General features: G+C 51.8%; 1 protein-coding gene across 4 annotated transcripts in view; it reads left to right on the plus strand.

Annotated features, from left to right (window-relative positions):
• NXN (nucleoredoxin) overlaps nucleotides 1-22,383 on the plus strand; it is a 70,927-nt gene that overhangs the window by 45,681 nt on the left and 2,863 nt on the right. Inside the window, exons 2-9 of one of the 4 annotated variants that reach the window (XM_084822601.1) lie at nucleotides 1,231-1,348; nucleotides 2,741-2,874; nucleotides 3,615-3,715; nucleotides 4,193-4,299; nucleotides 11,118-11,297; nucleotides 18,315-18,439; nucleotides 19,415-19,441; nucleotides 22,110-22,209. In XM_084822601.1, the coding sequence (XP_084678727.1) occupies nucleotides 1,231-1,348; nucleotides 2,741-2,874; nucleotides 3,615-3,715; nucleotides 4,193-4,299; nucleotides 11,118-11,297; nucleotides 18,315-18,439; nucleotides 19,415-19,441; nucleotides 22,110-22,208 (891 nt within the window). In that variant the 3' untranslated portion in view covers nucleotide 22,209. Of the gene's footprint in view, nucleotides 1-1,230; nucleotides 1,349-2,740; nucleotides 2,875-3,614; nucleotides 3,716-4,192; nucleotides 4,300-11,117; nucleotides 11,298-18,314; nucleotides 18,440-19,276; nucleotides 19,442-22,109; nucleotides 22,300-22,383 lie in introns of those variants that run through there. The other 3 variants (XM_084822602.1, XM_084822603.1, XM_084822604.1) reach the window with 3 other exon arrangements.

The raw sequence follows: 22,383 nt of genomic DNA on the forward strand, positions 1-22,383 counted from the left end.
CTCTCTCTCTTTCTCTCTCTCTGGTTCCTGCAGCTGAAGATTCATGGGTTTGAAGGGCAAATTGACCACTTCGCAGGGGTGTTGTCTAAGCCAATGGATCTCAAGAGCCCCATCTCTTTTGAGGTTGCTAGCTTTAGCCAGGGATACAGAGGAAGCAGACTTTTGTCGATTTCTGTAGTGCCATCCGTGTAGAGAACAAAATAAGCAAAAACTGCTCTTTGCCGTGAGGATCATACAGTTGCAGTTTAGTCAGGTGTGGAAGGGGAGAGGCGAGGGTAATAGGATACACTCTGAATTTGCTGTTAGATGTAATAAAGGTAAGTTTAGTTTGGGGTTGAGGAGTAAGAGGGCTCAGCCAAAGGCTTTATGGAAGGAACAGCTGGGTTTTAAGTTGAAGGAAGAGAGAGGGAGAGTTGGCACCATGTATCTATAGAGAGGCAGTGTGATATAGTGGGTAAAGTGTTGGGTTTTGGTTGGGTTCGAAACCCTGATCAGCTATGAAACTGCCATCTTTCCCCTGCAGACCATCCCAAACTACTGAGAAGCAAGGCAGTGTACAAGTGAGAGAGGCAGGCGGGCAGCAGGTTAAAAATGAGCACATAGCACGGTTAACCTGTGGAACTCATTGCCACAGCATATGCAGCAACTGCACCGCCCCATCCGCTCCAGGTCTTTGAGGAAGGTCAAAGAGTGTGTTGGAGCATAGCAGTTATAAAAGCAAGAACACTAAATACAAGACACAGTTTGCACAATTTATTGTGCAAACTTAAAAAAAAATGCTTAAAAGAATTGAAATGTTGAGAGTGTAAAGCAGGGGATGCGGGCCAAATCCAGCCTGCTGGGATTCCCCAGAACATGTCCCCCAACACTTTTTCGTAGGTAATTTGTATTGAAAATCAAGTTTAACCATTAAAAAACCAACAAATCTGTTGCTGACTTAACCGAGGAGGGAATGTTAAAAGTCGAGTGAACGGCTTCCATTCAGCTCATCTAACCGACCGAGCATCGCAGCTTCAATTATGTGACACCTGGCGCTTTACAGAGAACGTAAGCAAAAGAAAAGGAAAATAGGTCCCTGCCCAAAGGAACTTGCAATTTGGATGTCGACCATGAGGGAAGCAATGGAGGGAAGAAGAAGCAAAGGGCCGGGCGCTTGGCAGATAATGTCCTTCCTCGCTTTGCGGCCTGTTACTCCATCTCTCCTCTCTTTTTGTTTTGTTTCCCTTCCAGCTGAAACTCTGGAACAAGTTCCGAGTCTCCAACATGCCGTCGCTGATATTTATAGACGCCAGCACCGGGAGGGTTGTGTGCCGGAACGGCCTCCTGGTAATCCGAGATGACCCAGAAGGTGAGAGCGTGCTCTGCCCGTTGTCACGCCAAGGGCTCCCTCGCCGCCGTTCCCTTCTTGGCCGTGGTGGCGCTTCTCCTTTCCTGCCGCAAAGGTGGAGGAGAATCGGCGTGTCCGGCCATCGGGAGCGTCTCAGTGCCTGACACAAAGCCTCCCTGCGCTCGTCTTTTTTACAACCTTGTTTTTTCGGATGAAACCCCAGGGGTTTCCTCTCTCCGAAGAGCTAAGAAAAGGAGAGATTGGCCATTTGCGGGGGTGGCGTGGGGTTGGATGGGACAGTGGGGGGATACAGACACGCACGGTTCAAAGCTGGTGAGGTGCTTTCTTTTCAAGTATGGAATGAATGGGACAAGAGACCCTTGCCCCGAGGGACTTACAGTCTAAAAATGGACACGGGGAGATAACAGAGGGAAATGGAGGCAGGGGTAAATGGGGGAAGAATGTACAAGTATTAGGATTAATATTATTTTATTTTTATTGCAATGTTATTGATTATGATAATTTATTATTAATAATGTTAATATCGTCTGTTGGCTTCTCTGCACTGCCTTTTTTCCTAGTATTTAAGGGCTGCCTGGCAGGGCAAAGGAGGTTTCTGTCTACAGGGCAGCAATTAATATTAAAAATAATAAGCCAATATTTGAATATTTCCCCACGCTGTTTACCTTTCCCTAACTAAATAAGTAGAAACAATAATACAACAATACCAGTATCAAAATAGTATATTACATTAAAATATTTTTTTTAATTAAAAACATTGAGTAGCCAGCAATAAAAACTAATGAAGCAACAGATTTTATTTATTTATTTATTTATTTATTGCATTTATACCCCGCCTTTCTCCTTCTCGCAAGGAACTCAAGGCGGCTTACATTATCCTCCTCCTCACCGTTGTATCCTCACAACAACAACCCTGTGAGGTAGGTTGGGCTGAGAGTCTGTGACTGGCCCAAAGTCACCCAGTGAGCTTCCATGGCCAAGTGGGGACTAGAACCCGGATCTCCCGGCTCCCAGTCCGTCACTCTCACGACTACACTACACTGGCTCTCTTTAATCTAAAGATTAAAGGTTGAAGAGGAAGTTCTTCACCTGGTGTCTAAATGGATACAGTGAAGACATCAAGATTTGAGGAAGGAAAGCAGAGAGTTTTTCCCACTGCTCAGAGGGGGATCTGGCTGTTCCTTAGCCTGCTCGGAAAATGAGGTGGAAACAAGACCAGTTGGTGCCGGGTGTCCTACTTGCCAGAAAGCAGGGGTGCTCGCCCCTGGCGATCTGGCACGTGGATTTGTGGATCCCTTTTTGTGGGAGGGACAAGTAAAGCTGGAAGGGATGGTCCTTGTATGCCTAACAGTCTCTCTGCCTTTCTCCTCTCCTTTCCCTTTGCTGCATCAGGCCTGGAATTTCCATGGGGTCCCCGGCCGTTCAGTGAGGTGGTCGCCGGACCTCTCCTCCGAAAAAGTGGCCAGTCTCAGGAGAGCAGCGTCCTGGAGGGCTCCCATGTTGGAGTTTACTTCTCTGCACACTGGGTGAGCAATGTTTACTGCTTCTGTAAGTTTGCTGCTCTCTTTTTCTAGAAGGAGAGAGTCTGTTTTCCTGGTTCAGGAAAGCTTTACCAGGGAGCGTGGAGAGCTCTACAGGAGCTGTTGTCTCAGCAGTGAGTCCTTGCAGACCGAGAGCTTCTATAGGAACTGGATAGCCAGGCCCTGATGTGGGCAGGTGCTCATGTGCGTTTCCTCCTCCTGAGTAGATTCATGTGCAGCTAACGGGGCATTTCTTTGATGACCTTGAACCCTCTGCCTGGTTCACTGTCTCCTCTGCTCTTGCAGCTCCTGTGGGCAATGGCGTGGCAGGGTGTGGGTTCCAAGAGTCGACCAGGAAACCGGTGTGGAGACCTCCAGTCCTTGGGTGGGGAGGTCTGGCTCCGACGGCTCCTCGGGGCTGCTGGCAATGTGGGGCTCTTCCGGAGCAGGGGTGCAGAGCCTCTTTCAGTCCAGGGGCCAAATTCCATTTCGGAGAAGCTCTCGGGGGCCACATTCCACGGGTGGGTGGAGCCAAAAACAGAAGAGGTGGTGCCAATGACTTCAGTCACTGTGACATCTACAGTGCTGCTGGAAAGAAAGAAATGGAGCCAAACACTTCTTGCTTACCAAACGCTTTCCCTGCACATGATTCCTACTCGCCATAGGAGACTAGGCAGGTGGCTCCTTACAAAACTGCTGACATAATAGTAATGTACCATCTTCTCCGCATTTTTTTTCTCTCTCAGTGCCCACCCTGCAGAAGCCTCACTAGGGTGCTGGTGGAATCCTATCGGAAAATCAAGGAAGCTGGACACAAATTTGAGATTGTCTTTGTCAGCGCAGACAGGTAATGGCTGTTGATGCTCTCCACTTCCATTGGAAAAAGGGATGGAGAGGGAAGAGGGGGAAATAAGACACAACACACAAGGGAAGGGGGATGGAGAGGGAAGAGGGGGAAATAAGACACAACACACAAGGGAAGGGGGATGGAGAGGGAAGAGGGGGAAATAAGACACAACACACAAGGGAAGGGGGATAGAGGGGGAAATAAGACACAACACACAAGGGAAGGGGGATGGAGAGGGAAGAGGGGGAAATAAGACACAACACACAAGGAAAGGGGGATGGAGAGGGAAGAGGGGGAAATAAGACAGAACACACAAGGGAAGGGGGATGGAGAGGGAAGAGGGGGGAAAGTAGACTCTCGGCAGTGCTGGTGGAATGGCCCTGTTTCCCCTCTCGCCTCCCAGCGGCGGCAGGGAGCAGGCCCTGATGTTTTGTGTTGATCGGTGAAGACTGCCTGCTTTCACTCCATTCTCCTCAGGTCAGAAGATTCATTCAAACAGTATTTCAGCGAGATGCCCTGGCTAGCGGTCCCATACGCTGACGAGGCCCGGCGGTCGCGTCTCAACCGGCTCTACGGCATCCAAGGTAGGATGAATTCCCTTCTGCTTTTAACTCGGCCTGAATGGGCCATCCGCCGTCTCCGGTTTTGCACATTTCTGTGGGGTCATTTTTTGTCGCCTTTGTTGTCCGCGCAAGGTGGGCAGCGATAAGACCTAGATGCGGTCCTCTCAAGACGGCAGACTAAACAGCGTGAAAAACGAGCTGACCATAAAAATGCTGCCGAAACTATTAGTACTATTTCCACTTCGATCTCAGGGACGTTTGACCTAAGAGAGGGAAAGGAGCTAGCAATTCACTGCAGGAATGTAATGCAAGGCTGGTAAGTGTTACATCGACACATTCCTACCATACAAACATTTTGGTAAATAGAAAGCGGGTAAGAAAACCGGTGAGATGTATTTACCTGAGCCGGTTCTCTGGTTTCTGTTTCTTTGTCACTCTGTGGCGTGACCAAGACATGGGACTGAGGGTAGGACTGTGTAGATGAAGGAATAAACAGGAAGTCTCTATGGGTCCCATTAAGTTCTGTGGGAGAGAGGCGCTGCAAGATTATTGGGGAAGGAATAAAAGCTAACCCCCCCTCCATCCCAAGAAAACTGAAGCCACCCAGAGTAAAGTTAGCCCCTCACTCTGTGCCCCTGAGCACGCTCAAAGTGCCTTGTTTATTTATAAGAACAGATTTGTGGTGGAGCAAAGTCTGCTGCCCCACTGAGACCTCTACTCAGAGGGGTCCGTGCGGAATGCACACACAGCTGAACCCCCCCCCCCCCACGCCAGTGTATGGGCCCTGTCTTTCTCCAAGCGTCACGACATGCATTTCGATCATTAATAAAAGGAGATCCAGGGGCCACAGTTCCTGGACAAGGCAATACTTGCGTGTTTTTCTCCCCACACCAAATTAAAAAAAAAAAATTATTACTACTTATATCCTGCCTTTTTCCCCTTGCAAGGAACCCAAGGTGGCTCACACAGGCCTCCTCCTCTCCATTTTATCCCCACAACAGCCCTGTGAGGTAGGCTAGGCTGAGAGTCAGGGACTGGCCCAAAGTCACCCAGTCAGCTCCATGGCCAAGTGGGGACTCAAACCCGGCTCTCCCGAGTCCCAGTCCGACACGCTAACGGCTGCACCACGCTGGCTCTTCTAAATGCGCTTTATAAATGCTAAATGTCGTCTTTACATGTTTTGACAAGTGCATTGTCCACACACCCCTCTGTCCAGGCCTGAGGCCAGGATGATGGCCTTAGGCTGACACAAGGTTGTGTCTGATGAGATGTTTTCCCTGGATCTGACCGAATGGTTGGAGCTTTGCCTCTGTTCTGAATGCAGGCAGGCTTCTTTGGGGAAGGAATTTCTCCCAGCCTCGGAGTGTGTGTGATTCCGTCACCCGCAGCTAACCCGGTGGGACTATAATTTGCAGACAGTTCAGGGATCATAGAATCATAGAATAGTAGGGTTGGAAGGGGCCTACAAGGCCATCGAGTCCCACCCCCTGCTCAATGCAGGAATCCAAGTCAGAGCATCCCTGACAGATGGCTGTCCAGCCTCGTCTTGAACGCCTCCAGTGTGGGAGAGCCCACTATCTCGAAGGAAATTTTTCAGCAGCCTCACCCAGCTTCAATCTGGCACTTTGCACATGCTCAGATGTACAGTTGTTACCTTTTGTGTGGGCTGCAGCCAGTTGTGACTGGCTCAAAGTCACCCCCAGTGAGCTTCATGTCCGAGTGGGAACTAGAACCAAGACATCTCACCAGTCCCTAACCGCTGTCCTTCATTTCCATGGTGTCGAGTGAATCGCAAACACTTCCTCTCTTGCTCTGTGTGTGTGTGTGTGTGTGTGTTGCTGTTTCCAAAACTTGGCCAAGCACAAGGATGACAAGGCCTCTTGTTCTTCTGGCTCAGTGCCCCGAAGGTGTATATTTAATTTTTTAAAAAATGAGGCTGGGGGTGGGTGCGGGGGAATGCGCACGGACTGCGGGAGCTCTTGCTTGGGTGTGCCTGAATGCTCCCATTCACAGTGCCGGGGGAGAAGGTGCTCCACCCTCTTCCCTGAATCCTTGGGGAGAGGGCAAAGCTCAGTGGCAGCCCCCCCCCCCGCCGCCGCCCGCCCTGCTTTGTACACAGAAGGTCCCGGGTTCAATGCCTTCAAAGAAGGTTCCGTTAGCAAGGGATGGAAAAGCCCCTTCTCTGCCCGGGACCTTGGAGAGACTCTCTGGACAGAGCAGTCTGGCCTCCCTCAACCTTGCAGCTGTGGTTGATGGGAGGTGTAGTCTGACACAGCAGGAGGGCACCAGGTTGGGGAGGACTGGAGCAGACAGCACAGATGGAGAAAGAGTCTCGACTTGGTATAATGCTGCCTTCTGCGTTCCTCAGTATAATTCCCAGAGTTCCATGGGGGAAGCCATGACAGTTGCATTTCTGTGTGGTGGGGACAGGCTGTAGCTCAGTGGCAGAGCCCCTGCTCTGGGCGCAGAAGGTTCCCAGTTTAATCCCCAGCACCTCCAAGCAGTGCTGGGAAACTCATCCCAAACCTGGGAGAGCTGGAGCCGCTTGGTGTAGATCAGCGGGTGGGCAGACATTTAGGTCTTCAACTCCCATCAGCCCCATCCAGCATGGCCAGTGGTCAGGAATGCTGGGAGCTGAAGTCCAGATTGTCTGCAGATCTATCTTCTGCCCATCCCTGGTATAGGAGATACTGAGCTAGACAGGACGAACGTTCTTCTTCGATTCCTATTGAAACAGCCCCTTTTTTTCTTTCCCAGACCCATGAGGACTAGAATCTTCCTTTATTTTTAGGGGAAGGGTCATAGCTCAGTGGCAGACGGTCCGGGGTTCAATTTCTTGTATTTCCAGGTAGTTCTGGGAAAGACCATTCTTTTTCTTAGGCCCTGGAGAGCCACCCCCAGTCAGTGTCAGCAATACTGAGGTAGATGAATTAACGGTCCGACTCGCTCCAAGGTAAATTCCTGTGTTCTTGTCTTCAGGGCCAAGTTACTTGAAGGGCTTGACACTTACTTGGAAGGATTACATCCCTGTTCCCTGCAAAATAGGGATTTGTGTCTACCTTACAGGGTTGTAAGGACAACCACGGTACTGTACGTGAATGTATGTCAGTGCCGCCTGCAGTTATTGCTGATCGGCTTCTGTCCCCCTCCCAGATCAGGGAATCATGCAGAGTTGCATTACATTGACTCCTCAGCTAGTGGGTGTGTTCTGCTGTGGGGAAGCCTTCAGCTCAGGGGTCCTCAACATGGCGCTTGCAGGCACCTGCAAAATTTTTACTTACTTTTCCCTTTTTTACATACATACCTAGATTTGTGTCTATCCATAGCAATGAATGCATATGAAATGCATACAGCTTGCTAGCAATTTAGGCGGGCTTCAACAAAAGCAGACCAAATATCCAAATAAGTATCCGTGTGAAGGTGGCGTCTGTACCCGTTTAAATATTGGAAGTGTTGTGAGGTCCTCCATCCATTGCAGTACGGGAGATGAGTGTTTATCTTTCCAACTGTTGTAAGATCAGTCTTTGACTTTCAGCTGTCAAGAGGGCATGGAGAATCCCTTTACACTAACTATTTGTTAATTTCCATGAAGTAGGTAAATCATTTCAAAGAGCGTGCGTATCGGTCAATATTAAAGACTGTTCCAGTACCACATTTATCTGTGTAATAACCTCCTCCCAAAAAGGAGCAACTATTGGACCTTTGCAAAACATAGGCTTAAAAGAAGCATTTGCTGTACTGCACCACCAGCAATCGGCTGAATTGGACAATCCCTCATTAAAGAGACGTCGCAGTATCTAACAGACACGAAACAAAAGTTTTTGCTGAATGAGACGCGGCCTAGACCCAGAGACGCGGCAGGGAGATGCTGGAGCGGCAGTCCACTGATGAGGCCTTTTGTGACAGTTTCTCAAATTCCCAGTTTTCCCCACGGGTCCGGAAAGGTTGGGGGCCCCTGCTGCAGCCATGTCGTTGGTCTGTTTCTCTGCAGCACGGAGACGCACGCGCTCGCGCTCTCTCTCTCTCAGCACTCCGCTTGGGGCTTTACTGGCCCTCTCTCTTGGTTTTGGTTTTGTCTGGCAGCAGCAACTGTTGAGGGAACCATGTGAGGGTTTTGTGGGATGATCCAAAAGCTGCGAAGCTGGCCGGCATATGAGCCAGATTCCTGAGGATGGACTTCGCCGGCAACGGTTGCCTATGAAAATTGATCCTGCGGTGGGGTGGGGTGGGGGTGGGGTTGTGTTTTTTGCATTATGTTGAACATTAACGTGCCTCAGGAGAACCTGCTTGGGACAGTGGTGCATAATGCATCCAACTGGAATATAGACAGCTCTGTGTTTGATGTGACTGCCTGGGAGGCTCAAAATAGGAACAAGCTCCTAGTCCTCAAGGGTGACTCCATGGGAGGCTCAAAATGGGAACAAGCGCCTAGTCCTCAATAGTGACTCCATGGGAAGCTCAGAACAGGAATGTGCTCCTAGTCCTCAAGAGTGACTCCATGGGAGGCTCAAAATAGGAACAAGCGCCTAGTCCTCACAGGTGACTCTATAGGAGGCTCAAAATAGGAATGTGCTCCTAGTCCTCAAGAGTGTCCAATTTGAGGCCTGTGGCACCTGGCGCGCTTGGCCTGTATCTTTCGTCATTCCCCTTTCGTGGATGCACTTTTCCTAGCCCCGGTCCAATAAAACAGGCCGTGGCGGTGATTCGCTCTCTCTCTCCCTCCGCCAAACCTGGTTCCGCGTTGCCCCCTGCAGGAGGAGGGCAGCGGGCAGGAGAGCCGTCGTTTGGCCACACATGTTGGAAACCCGATTCCGGGACAGCTGAGCAGCAGGTGGCTGCTGAAGACGGGGTGTCTCTTGACATCTGTCGGGGTTTCCAGGCAGCGGGGGCATCCGGGGGTTTGTGTGCAAGAGAGGTGAGAGGAGAGGCAAGCCAGGGATCCGAAGGGGGAGGGGCCGGACGAGGCTGGGTAGTTGTGAATCGCGCCTCACGTTAAGTCAGACCAAGGTCCGGCGAGCCTACCGTTGCTTTCTCCGACGGGCAGCGGTTTCCCAGGGTCTCGGGCCGAGAAATGTCATCCCCATCACTTGCTCCCTGAACTTTTTAACTGGAGATGCCGGGGCCGGAACCTGAGACCCTCTGCATGGAAAGCACAGCCTCGATCCGCTCAGCTCTGGCCCCTTTCCTTCAAAGATAAAGTGAGATTCCAGTCGTCATGGTTCTGAAGAGGAGGGCTGATTCAGATAGGAACACGGGGAGCTGCCTTATACGGAGTCCATCTCGTCCAGCGCGGTCCGACGCCTGGGACCTGTGATCCGTTCGGTGGGAGATCTCTGGGATTGTACTGAGACGATGCGCAAAGCGTGCACATTCCACCGTTGAGCTGTGGTCCGTGCACGTGTCAGTGGGGCTGGCTGTACCAGGCGTGTTGAACCTTTTTCAGCCCGAGGGCCGATTCAGTTTTGGAGAAGCTCTTGGGGGGTGCATTCCAGTAGTGGGCGGGGCCCAAGGCAAAGGAGGCGGGGCCAAATGCCAGCATATTGTAGCTTAAAGCTCTTCCCGCCAGCAACGAAGCCTTAGAGGAGAAGCCTTTCAGCCTTTCGGAATGGAGAAAAAACGGGAAACTATCACACAGTCGGCACTCAGGCGAAAGGGGGAGCGTGGCCATTTGGGGAGGAGCGCAGGACCAGATGGGGACCCCTGGGCTATACAGTAAATACGCAGATAAACGTATACGTCTGTTACATTTGGGCTTCTCTTGATGCGATCTTTGACAGCAGGGCTCCTTGGACAGGGGTAGTGGCAGGAGACACGGGTGGCACCAGGGGGTGCACAAACGGAGTGGCGGCTATGCCCACACCCCAGATGCTAACCCTCTGTGATTTCTTGAAGGCAAGGGTTTTTTTGGCATACAAATGATCCCTGAACCATACGCTGGAAATTAAATTAAGGCTGCGATCTTAAGCATGCTTCCTTGTAAGCTAACCCCATCAAAATCACTAGGGGTCCCTTCAGAGGAAATACGTTTAGGACGGGAATGTTAATCTGAAATGTACCGTTGATGGAAGCCTAAAACGCGAGGCAGTGCCCCCCCCTTCGCTGACCTGTACTTCAGCCTTCCTCTGGCCCATTTTCTTCAGGTGCTGCTGCTGCTAGGAGAGCTACCCAGCCAGCTGCTCTTTGTTCGGAAGGGCCTGCTAAATCAGAGGAGAATCCACGTGTCTCGTGACACCTTGAGGACTAGCAAATTGATTATGCCATTCTTTTAGGCTTTGAGGTGGCGTGAGACCCTTCCTTGGTTTTGCTGCAGCACACCGACACAGCTGTCCCTCTGAACCAGAGGGGGCTGTTAAATGGGCTCCCCATTTGGGGCGGGCGTTGGCACCTGACATCCTCAAGCATACCTCACAGTAGGCAGCTAGAAGCCACCCATTAAATGCCCCAGTTTTATTTATTTAGTTATTTGAAGTATATTTATCCTCAATGGCTCCATCAGCAAAACAAGATGGTCCCTGCCCTGCAGGCGTGCGATCTGAAAAAGACACGACACATGAGGCGAAAGGGATAGGGAGGGAAGGGCGGGGGGGAGAGCAAAGCCAGGGGCCGATTCTTCCAGCTGGGAACAGCTCGGGGAGGGGAGGAGCCCGATGGAGCCCGTCTTTCGGTGGGCTGATGCCTCTCGCTCTGTATAGCCGGCACAATGCCTCGGTGCCCCGGAGGGATGCGAAGGTGGTGCCAGAGTGGGCCTGGGAACTGATTCAACCCCGTCCCTGTCGATTCAACCCCTAATACTGCTGCGACTTCCCCCCCCACTTCTCCCCCCCTCCCTGCCTCTCCAGGTATCCCGACCCTTATAGTCCTCGACACCAAGGGGGATGTGATCACACGACAAGGCCGCGTGGAGGTGCTGAACGACGTCGAATGCCGGGAGTTCCCCTGGCACCCCAAGCCCGTCCTGGAGCTGACCGATTCCAACGCTGTCCAGCTAAACGAGGGTCCTTGCCTCGTGCTTTTTGTAGGTATGGAAACCCCCCCCTCCTTCTCCCCCGCCCCTGCCTCCCACAGTCCACAACCCGAAGCTGCTCTCTCTCTTTCCAATCTCTTCACCATCATCCAGGAAGGGAATGAAAAGCTGGTGAGAACAGAACTGGTCGTAGAATCGTTTGCTTGAGAAAGTTTCTAGCCCTCATGATCGGAAAGCTACCCATGACAGTTTGTAGGCAATTTGCTTGCTGGTGTGGTAGGAGGCAGGGGGCTGCTTGAATAAGAATCCCAGCAGTTGGAGAGTGGCGGGAGTGGGTGGGGAAGCTTCAGCATGCTGCGTGGAGCTCTTTGTCCCTCTGCGTTGCTCTCCAGCAACAAAGAGAACCTTTCTTAGCGGGCATGGATCGGCCAGGCTGCGGAATTCGCCATGTGGCATTGCAGAATTCAGGTCAGCTGGGCCCAGAAATTGTTGTGTTTGTTTCGTTTTGATTCTAACTTAGAGATTACAGAACTGCCCTTGGCAGGAACTTTATTCCGACCGAGGTTGAGAACAGCTTTGCTGGTGCATCCAACCCAGTATCCTGTTCCCAGCCGTGGCCAGCTAGATGCCTCTGGGACTCTTAACAACTGGGACATGAAAGCTAATGGCTTCTCTCACCCCCCCCACGCTCCCCCCCCACGCTCCCCCCCCCCCCACACATGCTGGCTGGTGGATGTTGGGAGTTGTGGTCCGACACATTCGAAGCAGGTTGGGGAAGGATGCTTGATGTCGAACACTTCCTCCCCACTGAACTGCCACCGCAGAATTTCGGGCTGCAAATCCAGGAGTCGAAGCAGAGGGAGTTTTAGCACCTCTTGCCGGCCCACTATTAATGCTATTAATTGGCGTTAATAGGATGAGCGCTTGTAGCATGCCTTCTTGCTGGGCCCGATCAGTTCTCTTACAATGGCGCTCCGTATGCCGCATCCGCTGCTTTTCAGCCTTCACAGGCCGAGGACTCAAGCTGTGTCTGAATGCAGTTGTTTGTAAACCCCTGGAGTTCAGGGTCAGTTCCCTCCCCGCTCCCTCTTTTATACAGCACATACATCTAAGCCCCCTGACAGCTCTGGGTTTGCATTAATGACATGGGGAGGAGGTGAGTGTAGCCCCCCGCCCACATACACACACGTAATTAATTCTTTCGCTTTTAAGTTTGATCTTGCTCATAACAGGCAGTCCTTTGACAAACGTCGTTTTGGCCACAAAGTGCTTTTAAAACCACTCCTTTGAGCACGAGAACACAACTCAGATCCTTTTCATTCTTCGCAGCCTCGGAACAGCTGCCTTTTTCCCCCAGCGGTGGTGCGGCAGGGCAAATGATTTGTACGCTGCCCTAACTACCCTTGTGAGGTTGGTTATCTCCTTGCGAAGGAGAAAGACAAACATGCAGAGAAATGAACCCAGATTCTCCTGTTTGTTTGTTTATTTTAATTATTAATTTATTACATCTATATTCTGTCTTTCTCCCAAGGAGTTCATTGCAGGAAAACGTAGTTCTCGCCCCTCTTTCCCCCCCCGACAACAACCCTGTGAGGTAGGTTAGGCCGAGAGATAGTGACTGGCCCACAGGCACCCAGCGAGTTCCATGAAGCTGAGCGGGGACTGAAATTAAGGTCTCCCCAGTCGTGGTCTGGCACTTTAACCCAGGGGCACGCAATCTGGTGCTGTCCAGGTGTTTTGGACTACAATACCCATAAGCCCCAGCCAGCATGGCCAATGGCCAGGGGTTGTGGGGTTTGTAGTCCAAAACACCTGGACAGCACCAGATTGCATGGTTGGACTCAATGGTCATATAGGCCCCTTTCAGCCCTACGATCCTATGATTCTATGATTGTCTACTCATGCTCTAACCATTACACAACACTTCTTCTAGGTCTTTCTGTCTGCTGTGTCACGTATGAAGCTGCCTTCTACCGAGTCAGACAGGCGGTCCACTTAGCTCAGTATTGACTCCCCAGGGTTTCAGGCAGGCAGTTTTCTCAGCCCTTTCTTCAGGTGCCAGGATTTGAACCTGGGAATCTTCTGCAGGTAAAGCAGGCACTCAGCCACTGAACTATGGTCCTTCCCCAAAAATAAAGTAAGTTTCTAGTCCTTATGATTCTGAATAAAGGGGCTGATTGAAATGGGAACATAAGGAGCTGCCGAAACCTGGAGCAGATCGTTTGTCCATCTCGCTCAGTGCTGTGTACACCTCTCCAGGATTCCAGGTGATGAATGAGTGTCTTGTCAAGTACTGAACATTTATATATGCAATATATCCAAGTATGTTATATCTGTGATCCTGACCACAGCCCTGTAAGGTAGGACAGTATGGTAATCCCTCCATGTAGGCAGCTTTGAGTTGGGCGGAGCATGGGAAGGCCTGCCTAGCGAATTTCTACAGTGAGATTTGAACGACAGGGCTGTAACAACACTTTCTTGGGCACTCTTATGGCGCCCCAAATTGTAGCATCCATTCTTTCTTAGCAGAGATAAGTTTAATTTATTTTGTTTAAATTAGGAACATAGAACCTGCCTTTAAACCAGGTCCCCTGTCTGAGCTTAATCCCCTCATCTAGGTTCTGATGTTGAAAAAATGGGGTCTGGGGGGAGAGGCTGTGTGAAGGTAACCCGCAAGTGAGAGGCTGCCGGGTGCAAGCCCTCTTTGCTGTTAAAAATCAGACAGTCTCTCCTTGTGATGGCATCACATCGGGGTACACGCCTGGGGTTGGATCCAGACTGAAGCTGAGTCAGCTGCACTGCCAGAAGCAGACTCCCCGCCCCCCCTTCCCACAGCAGCCCCCCAGCCCCCGAGAGTGCTACAAAGTCAGGAGACCCTGCCGAATGGGCCGAGCTGTGGTGTGATGCGGGGGATCCCCCAAGTTGGGCCTCGGTTCCTTCCTCTCACGGAAGACAGATCCTGGATCCGAGTGGTGGATCTTGTACCGTGGCAGCTCGTTTTGCCCCGCGTTGTTGCCAAAATAGGTTTAGCAGTGGCAAAAAAAGGGGGGGTGTCCCTCTTTTACAAACCGCCTGTGTTCGCTCTCTAGAGGGGGAAAACCCCAAACCCCATCATCCATCTCCAGTCTTCAAGTGCCTCCCTTTTTGGGGGGGGGGTGGGAAGCCCTCCTGACCCCTGCAGTCCTGGCTTCTCCGCCTCCCCTGCTCTGTATTCAGGTCTTGCCTGCGGTGACCCTGCTTATTCATTCGGCAGAGCACTGTGCCAGGTTCTCCAGCCCTGCCGGGAACAATCCCCCCTGCCCTGTCTTGGAGCCGGGGGATGCAATCGACCGCCGCACCACCTGGGGGGTGATTGATGGGGAGCCCTCCGGGAGTTGTCTTAGCAGCATCTCAGCGTCTCCCCTCTCTGTGCCCACCTGTGGGGCAGTTACTCAGCCGGCGTGGAGCAGCAGGGTGGGGTAATCCAGGAAGTGTTTCCAGGGGTTTGGTTCTGGAGGGTGGATCGCGCCACATCCTTGCCCATGAAAACAGCCCCTCGCGGTGATTGTGTCGCCGCGAGACACGTCAGCCTAGCGCTGCCGTCGTGGCGTGACAAAGGCCACGTCCCCTAGTGAGACCTGAGGGTGGCGTTATATACCCATCACTCCTGCCTTGACCTTCTTAATTTTTAAAAAACGTATCAGACTCTTATTTTATATTCTGCTTTAGATATTTATGCTGTCTCCATCAAAGAAAACCTTAGGGTGCTCTTCGCGATAAGGATAAAAATAAGCGGGAGCTACTCAACTTGATTAAATCGCCAGCTTATCAAAGGTCCAGTGTTCAATATATGGGAAATCGTAGAGAATTGGAGACTTTGTATTATCTATCAGTCAACTGCGAGTGGATCTTTCAATATAGATTTTGATTACTCAAATTTCGCTTCACTGCTTTGTTTTCCCGCCCGTTGTGGTATTTGTGTCTGGTATTTTTCCTTGTTAATTATCCTTGAAATTGAATTGTGTTTTTCCCCTTGGACTCTTGATTTTTTTTTTAAAGGCAAATCAAAAATAAAAAGACGATGAACGCAAAAAATACAAGAGAAAGTAATGATATGCATTCCGTGAACCAGCAATAAAAATGAAAATAGCTATTTGACAGATCGCTGTAAAAACTGAACACCAGAGATCAAACTGACAGTTAAAATGCCTGGAACCACTAAAAACAAGATCTTTATTGGATGCTGAAATGACATTGGAGTAGGCAAGGGAAATGACAAGGGAGAAAGTTCCACAACTGGGGTGTCACCACTGAGAAGGCCCTTTCCCGAATCATGACCTGCTATCTCTGTGATAGCCAGGGCAGTAGGCTCAAATGGAGACAGAGTACCCGGAGTTCTTTTGACAATGTTCTGCAGCAGACTGGATCTCCTATGGATGCATTCAGACAATGAAGGGATTATCTTTTTACTTCCACCTCCTTTTGTGGCCTGTCAAAGAATGTTGGACTAAAACGGCCCTCTTGTTCTGACAAGTGCTAGCCAGCCATACTCTTCTGCATGGTACTCCATTTCCCCGCACCCCCCCCCCCAAACAGACCATGGCCACTGAGCATGCTCGGTCCTCTTTGCAAGTTTAGACGTTCAGTGGCTTGATGTTGTAATGGCCCCAGGAGTGTAACCAAGTCACCTGCAGTTTTAGAGGGGCCTAGAGATCCATAATGCTTGGCTTAGGTTCATTATTGGTGCAATTTCCTTGCTAGTGGGCCTCTGAGCATGTGAGATGAGTCAAGGGTCGATAGCGCGGCCTCAGCACATTCCATGCTAACGAAGGCTAGTATCTTATCGGGGCCTAGGGTGTGCCTGAGAAGTGAGGCTATGTTTATGCCGAGCTGCAGGTGTCTGTGCTGGGAAAGTTCTGATTGTTTTCCCTCTGAACAAGCACTGTTAGCCTATGCTGGGAAAGTTGCAGATGAACGCTAATCAATGCTCGCTGCTGTCATGCTGCCTCACTGCTGACATGTATGGTATAAGACCCATTGTACCCCATGGCTCTGGGTTCAGAGAAGCTGTCTGATCCAACCACCGGGTACGCCTGTGTGCTGTAAGTACTCAATAAAGTCTCCTTGTAAGCAAACCTGGATCTGGCTTATCACTATCTGAGCACCTCCAAACCTTAGCAGCCCATGGCCAGGGCACACAGATGTGCAGGCTGCGCGTGAGATCACGGTCTAGAGGTACTGGATCTGCGCACCGTTCTTGTTCTTGGTTTGTGTTTGTGCCACATCATTCTACTCGGTGCTGGTAGATGCAAGGTGCCCTCGTATCAAATCAGTTAGAATTTCCTCCCCCCCCCCCCCCACAAATCTGTGGCTAATGACTTTCCAGCAGGCATTACCACACATCTTTTCCAAGCACGCCTTTGCATCCATCAGGGCTAGAAACGTGTTTTTATTTTTAAAAAATGAAAGTGTATACTTCTCAGGAACCCGAGGCTGCAATTCTGTATCCACTTACTCCTAAGTAGACATGTATAGGATTGCACTGTAAATTCTGCACCCAGTTATGCATTTCTCCCCCCCCCCCAATGCTTTTGTGGAATCTCAATGGAGTTGGAGCCCTGCCACTGACCCCTCTTCTAAACAGGGTTGAAATGTTCCCAAGATAATTTTGTCTCCTTGTTTGCGCTGCTGGAGACGCCTTCCGATGCATTCAACCTGTCACCAGGGCTGTATTTTATCATCTCCATCTCCATTTCCCTCTCTTTGTCCCCCAACCTCTTCCTTAAGTTGGTAAAACCCCTTAATTACAAAACGGCAGCCTCGGGGCAGTTTAAAGGCGCTGTGAGACGGACGTGCGTGTCCGCATATGTGCGCTGCTGTGCTTGGGGCTGCCTTTGCGGCCGTTATTAATCGGTTTCACATCGTATATATTTGCCACCTACTTGGGAGTCGCTGGGGAGGTCAGGCAGAAGGCGACGAGAGCTGGACGGGAGCCAGCGGGCTTTGTTGGTGGGAAGCGAGCGAGAGGAAAAATGAATCCCATTAATAATCTTTTCTCCCTGAGTACAAACACCCGGGGGGAGAGGGCGTGCGGTTTTGTCTGTCTCTGGAATCTGTAGCGGAGTCGTCGTGCCCATCTTGGGGCGGTGGGGGGTGGGTTGCAGACTGACTCCCCCACACCCGATTGAGAGGGCCGGAAAGCACACAGCCAGTACAACCCTCTCCCCACCGTATCCAACCAACCCATGAGCATCGCAAAGCTCAAACGGTGCCCATTTATTAGGGCCTTGCCATTGTTGATGGCAGCGTAGATGAGCTAAGAGATATTGTTAGTATCTGTTAATACAATTCTAGGGGAAATGTTCTCTCCTGACCCTAAGATTTTTTGATAAATAAGGAGAAAGAAACACCCTTTTATCACATGATTGTCTCCGCTATAGTGGTACCTGCAAAGCATTGGAAATCTAATCAAATCCCAAGAATTAGAGAGTGGTATGTTCAGTTATGGGAAGCTGCAGCCCTAAATAAATTAAGGGCGCAATCCTATGTATGTTTCGACAGAAAAAAGTCCCACAACTCCCAGCATTCCCCAGCCAGCCATGCTGAGAGTTTTAGGTCTTTTTCCCATGCTGGCTGGGGAATGCTGGGAGTTGTGGGACATTTTTCTGTCAAAACACACATAGGATTGTGCTCTAAGATGTATTATCAGAGCTAGGGAGATTTTGTGCTTTAAGGTTGAGGAACAAGCCATTCAATCATTTTGGAAGAGTTGACAAAATATAATTGGTAGCCCGTATTTGTGATCTAAGGGCAAGGAAATGTTGGCATAAGTTAGCTGCTGAATGCCTTGTAGTTATGGATCTTTTCTTCCTCTTGACAATTTAATTTTTAAAGCCCATTTCTAGAAAAGTTTCGATTTTTGCATCACAGGATCAAAAACCCGCGAAACTTGCCCCCCTTTTGGTTTCGAAGCTGTGGCTGCATTCTCCACACCACAGCGCCCTACTCCAGTTTTTCCCCTTTCCTGTTGCTGTGGATGAAAGGCCCCTTCTGGCGACCCGGTAATCTCTGGCTGCTTTTTTCTGTCCTACAGATTCTGACGACGATGGAGAATCGGAGGCGGCCAAGCAACTGATCCAGCCCATCGCCGAGAAAATAATTGCAAAATACAAAGCCAAAGACGAAGAGACACCACTGCTGTTCTTTGTGGCCGGGGAGGTACGGGGGCTGTGCGGGAGGATCAGGCTGGGCCGCGGATTCCTTTTAGCAGCCATCCGCACGACAGAGTTCAAACTGGCTTAGTGGGTTGTCTCCTGCCCCAGGGCATCCTGGGAACTGTAATATTGCAGAAGGGGTGAGGGATCTCCGAAGTTTGAGGAGAGGTGTTTCAATCTTTCAGAATTTGGGTGGGGCACACACCATCTGATGATCGGTGGCTGGGGAAAGGGGGCACGGCGCGGGCCAGATTTGATTCCTGGTGCCTAAAGCTCTGCACCTCAGGTCCCTCGCTGGATTACAATGCCCACACTTGTGTGGGCCGGGGGGAGCCAGGACTGCTACAGAACTGATGTCACTTTGTAAGTGTAGATATAGCCTTCAAGGGAAAGGGGAAAAAAGGGAAGGAAGGATGCTTGGATGAGGTGGTGCTTAGGAACACAAGCCAGGAAGCCGCTGGTTCAAATCTCATGTCAGCTGTGAACTTGCTGGGTGGACTTACAAGGACCCTGTAAGGTAGGGCAGTGCTATCATTCCCATTTGACAGGTGTGTGGTGTGGGGACTGGGGCTGACATGTAACAGCTAAGGCCTATATCGCACCGACAGCCAGTAAGATGATGCAAGGTCCTTTCTGGAATGCCTCACCTCCGATTGCAGGGGTATTGCACTATTGACTATTTCAACTGCATTAAACAAACCAGCATGTCAGGAGAAAAGTGTGAACTAGAACCCCATCCCCCTGACATGCTTGTTTTCTGCATGCAGGGAATTGAGTTTTTTCCCCCCCTCTGGAGGAGCAGCTGACCATGTGATTCCCACCCCCAAACCACTCTTAACAGGTACAGTCCAGAAAGAGGAATTTGACCTTCTCACCTGCAAAATCGGCCTGAGATGAGTGACTTAACTCTCAGCCTTAGATCCACTCTGCCCCCACCCCCACCTGCAAAACAGGGAATAATACTGGTCCTCCTTTGCAGGGTTGTTGTGAAGATGAGCGAGATAAGGTATGTGAAGAGCTCTGAACCCTCCCCCCTTTAAAAAAAAGCGTTGCTACGTTTACGTCCCTTTTTTCCCTCTTGCAAGGGACCTGAGGCACCTCACACGTTCCTCCTGTTCCTCTCCGCTTTATCCTCACAACAGCCCTGTGAGGTCGGTCAGGCTGAGAGTCCGTGACTGGCCCAAAGCCACCCAGTGGGCTTCATGGCCGAGTGAGGTCTTGAACCCAGGTCTCGCAAGTCCAACACTCTCACCGCTACCCCACGCTGGCTCTTATAAACGCACTTTATAAATGCAAAACGTTGCTTTTACACACTGTGACAAGCGCGTGGTCCTCGCCCCCCTCTGCCCAGGCCTGAGGCCAGGATAATGGCCTCAGGCCGATGCAAGCTTGCACCTGATGAGATATTTCCTCTGGAACGGGCCCGGTGGTGGGAGCTGCTTCTGTTTGGAAGGCAGGCGGGCTTCCTTGGGGAAGCGATTTCCCCCAGCCTTGAGGGTGTGTGATCCCGTTACCCCTGCTAGCCTTGGGGAGCTGAGGTTTGCTGACAGTTCAGGGCTCCCCAGGAGAATTTTGCAGCAGCCTCGCCCAGCTACGGTTTGGCAATTCGTGTATGCTCAGATGTACTGTCGCTACCTTTTGTGTGGGGTGCAGGCAATAGGAACAAAAATGGCCACGGGGCTTGTGAAAGGGCCGTCCAGCTCCGCGTGCCACTGCCACCGAGATGGGCTTTCACTCTGGTCCGGCTGGGCACGGACCTCCATACTCAGAGGCAGTCTAGCTCTGGACACCAGATGCCGGGCCGGGGCACGGGGCCCGGCAGCGGGGATGCCACCCTTGTGGGCTCCCCGTGGGCATTTGGGTGGCCGCTGAGAGAAACGGTGTGCGAGATGGGATGGAGCTTTGGTCTGAGCCAGCAAAGGGATTCCTGCGATTTCTTTGATCGCAGCGGGGTTTTTTTAACGGATTCAGAGGCCAAGCACTTGCACCTTCGTCTGAGGCTTGGCCGAGGCGTGGTTCAGGTCTTGAACCTGGGCCCCTGCCATCATCGGTCTTGTTTCTATGCTGCCAGAATGAAGAAACAGGGGGACAAGGACACACGGAGACACCTGGGCACACGTGGCCATAGGGTGGCACACACAGATGCACGTGGACACAGGGACACAGATACAGGGGGACACGCAGACAGAGGTGGACACACGTGGCGGCCCTGCTTCCCAGCAACCACCGGCCCCGTTTTCCAGGCCTCCGCCGCCCGCTCTCCGTCCAGCCCTCGATGGCTGCTTCCTTGCTCCCTGTCCACCCACCCCCAACAGTGTTGAGATCCCAGCTCCCACCCCTGGGATCTCTGAATACGTTCCTTGTTGGAAAGCCAAGTTCCAAAACAAAGGCAGCGTCCCCCGCCCTGATAGCCCCGGGAACTTGCTTTCTTCCCCCGCTCTCCTGGTCTCCCCCCCCCCCCGGTGGCCCAGCCGGCATTGATAAAAACACTGCCCTGCATTCATTCGCGACGCCATCTGCTCGCCGACCCGCCGACAGCCGCCTGAATGACCCATTCATCACCTCTCCGGCAGCTCCCGGGCAACCCCCGCCCCCCCGGCTCCGCGCACACCCTGCGAGGGGAAGTGGCTGCGGCGGGGCGGGGCCGCCGCCGCCATATCGATTTACGGGCACTGCGGTTTCTGCGGCAGGCGGAGGGGGCGGGCTTCCCTGACGCGCCTTCCCCTTCTTTTCCTGCTTTTAAAATTAATAAACGAGCCTGATGCATGAACAGCCGACCAGCCGCAGGTCGGCGACAGGACATGCTGTGCAGCCTGCACCTGCTTGGCCCCCGATAAGAGGGGTCGCCGGGACCCGCCCTCGGCAGCTGCACCCAGCTCCCACCCGCGCTGGGACCACCTCCCTTGTCCCCGGGGGGCCAGGGCGACGACCCTGTGGGCCTGGGGGCACGGACGCTCCTTCGCGGGACGCTGAGTGAGAGGGCGGCTTTTTTGTTTTTCAGGCCCTCCAGCTTAGCTCAGGAATAGGGGGGTCGCTGGAAACACGACTTTTGCAGAGCCCCGTCTGGTTACAATGCGGCTTCCCCCTCTTGTTCGGAAAGCTTGTCTGGCGCACGGATTCGCTCCCACCCGCTACGCGCGCCATTTTGCGTCCCCGCCCCATGCCGCACCATCCAACGAGCCCGCTCCGACCCAGGAACAGTCACGCTTCCAGGCGCTGCCGGAAACGTCCCAGTCCGTTGGCGCTGCTCGCCGCGTCTGCCACACTCCAAACGCTGCTGGAGTGGGCGGGAGGGTTGCGCGTTCAGGAATCGGCATCCGCCATTTTGTAGTGCAGGAGAGACGGACTAAGATGGACGGGGGCAGAACCGGCACAGATGGACCCTGCTGCGTTGGGGCGGGGGGAGAAGGGGACGTAGAATCGTCTTCAAAAAGAGAGGGGCAGTCAAAGCAGGATGAGGTTGGTTTTCTAATACAAAGTAGAGCAGTATAGTTTGGTGCTTAGAGAGGCGCTGTGGTGTAATGGTGTCGGTGGCAGAGTAGGGTCAGGGAGACCCTGGGTTCAAATCCTCACTTGACCAATAAATTGGCCTTGAGCTGGTCTTTCTCGGAGGATAAAGGGTGGGTGTTTGTGTGTGTGAGAGAGAGATGTATGCCGCTTTGAACTCCTTGCAGGAAAGGCAAGATCTGCAAACAACAAATAAATATGGCACTTTAGAATGCTCAACCCCTTCCCGCACCTTACCTAAGTCACCCTACGCAACACCCTTATAAGGTAGGCCAGCATTATTATCCCCACATCACAGAGAGAGAATGCCTGGCTGATGGCAACTTAGACGAGTCATGCCAGGGATAAGATGGAGCTTTTGTTTTTAAACTGTGTAGTTGTGTGCCACTTGGTCTTGGGAGCAGGGGGGGTCTGCTCATCCCCAACTGGTTTTGGAGATGC

Source organism: Heloderma suspectum, chromosome 16 (assembly GCF_057233095.1).
Source record: "Heloderma suspectum isolate Gila_16-S chromosome 16, 16-S_ref, whole genome shotgun sequence".
NCBI classification, from domain to species: Eukaryota; Metazoa; Chordata; class Lepidosauria; order Squamata; family Helodermatidae; genus Heloderma; species Heloderma suspectum.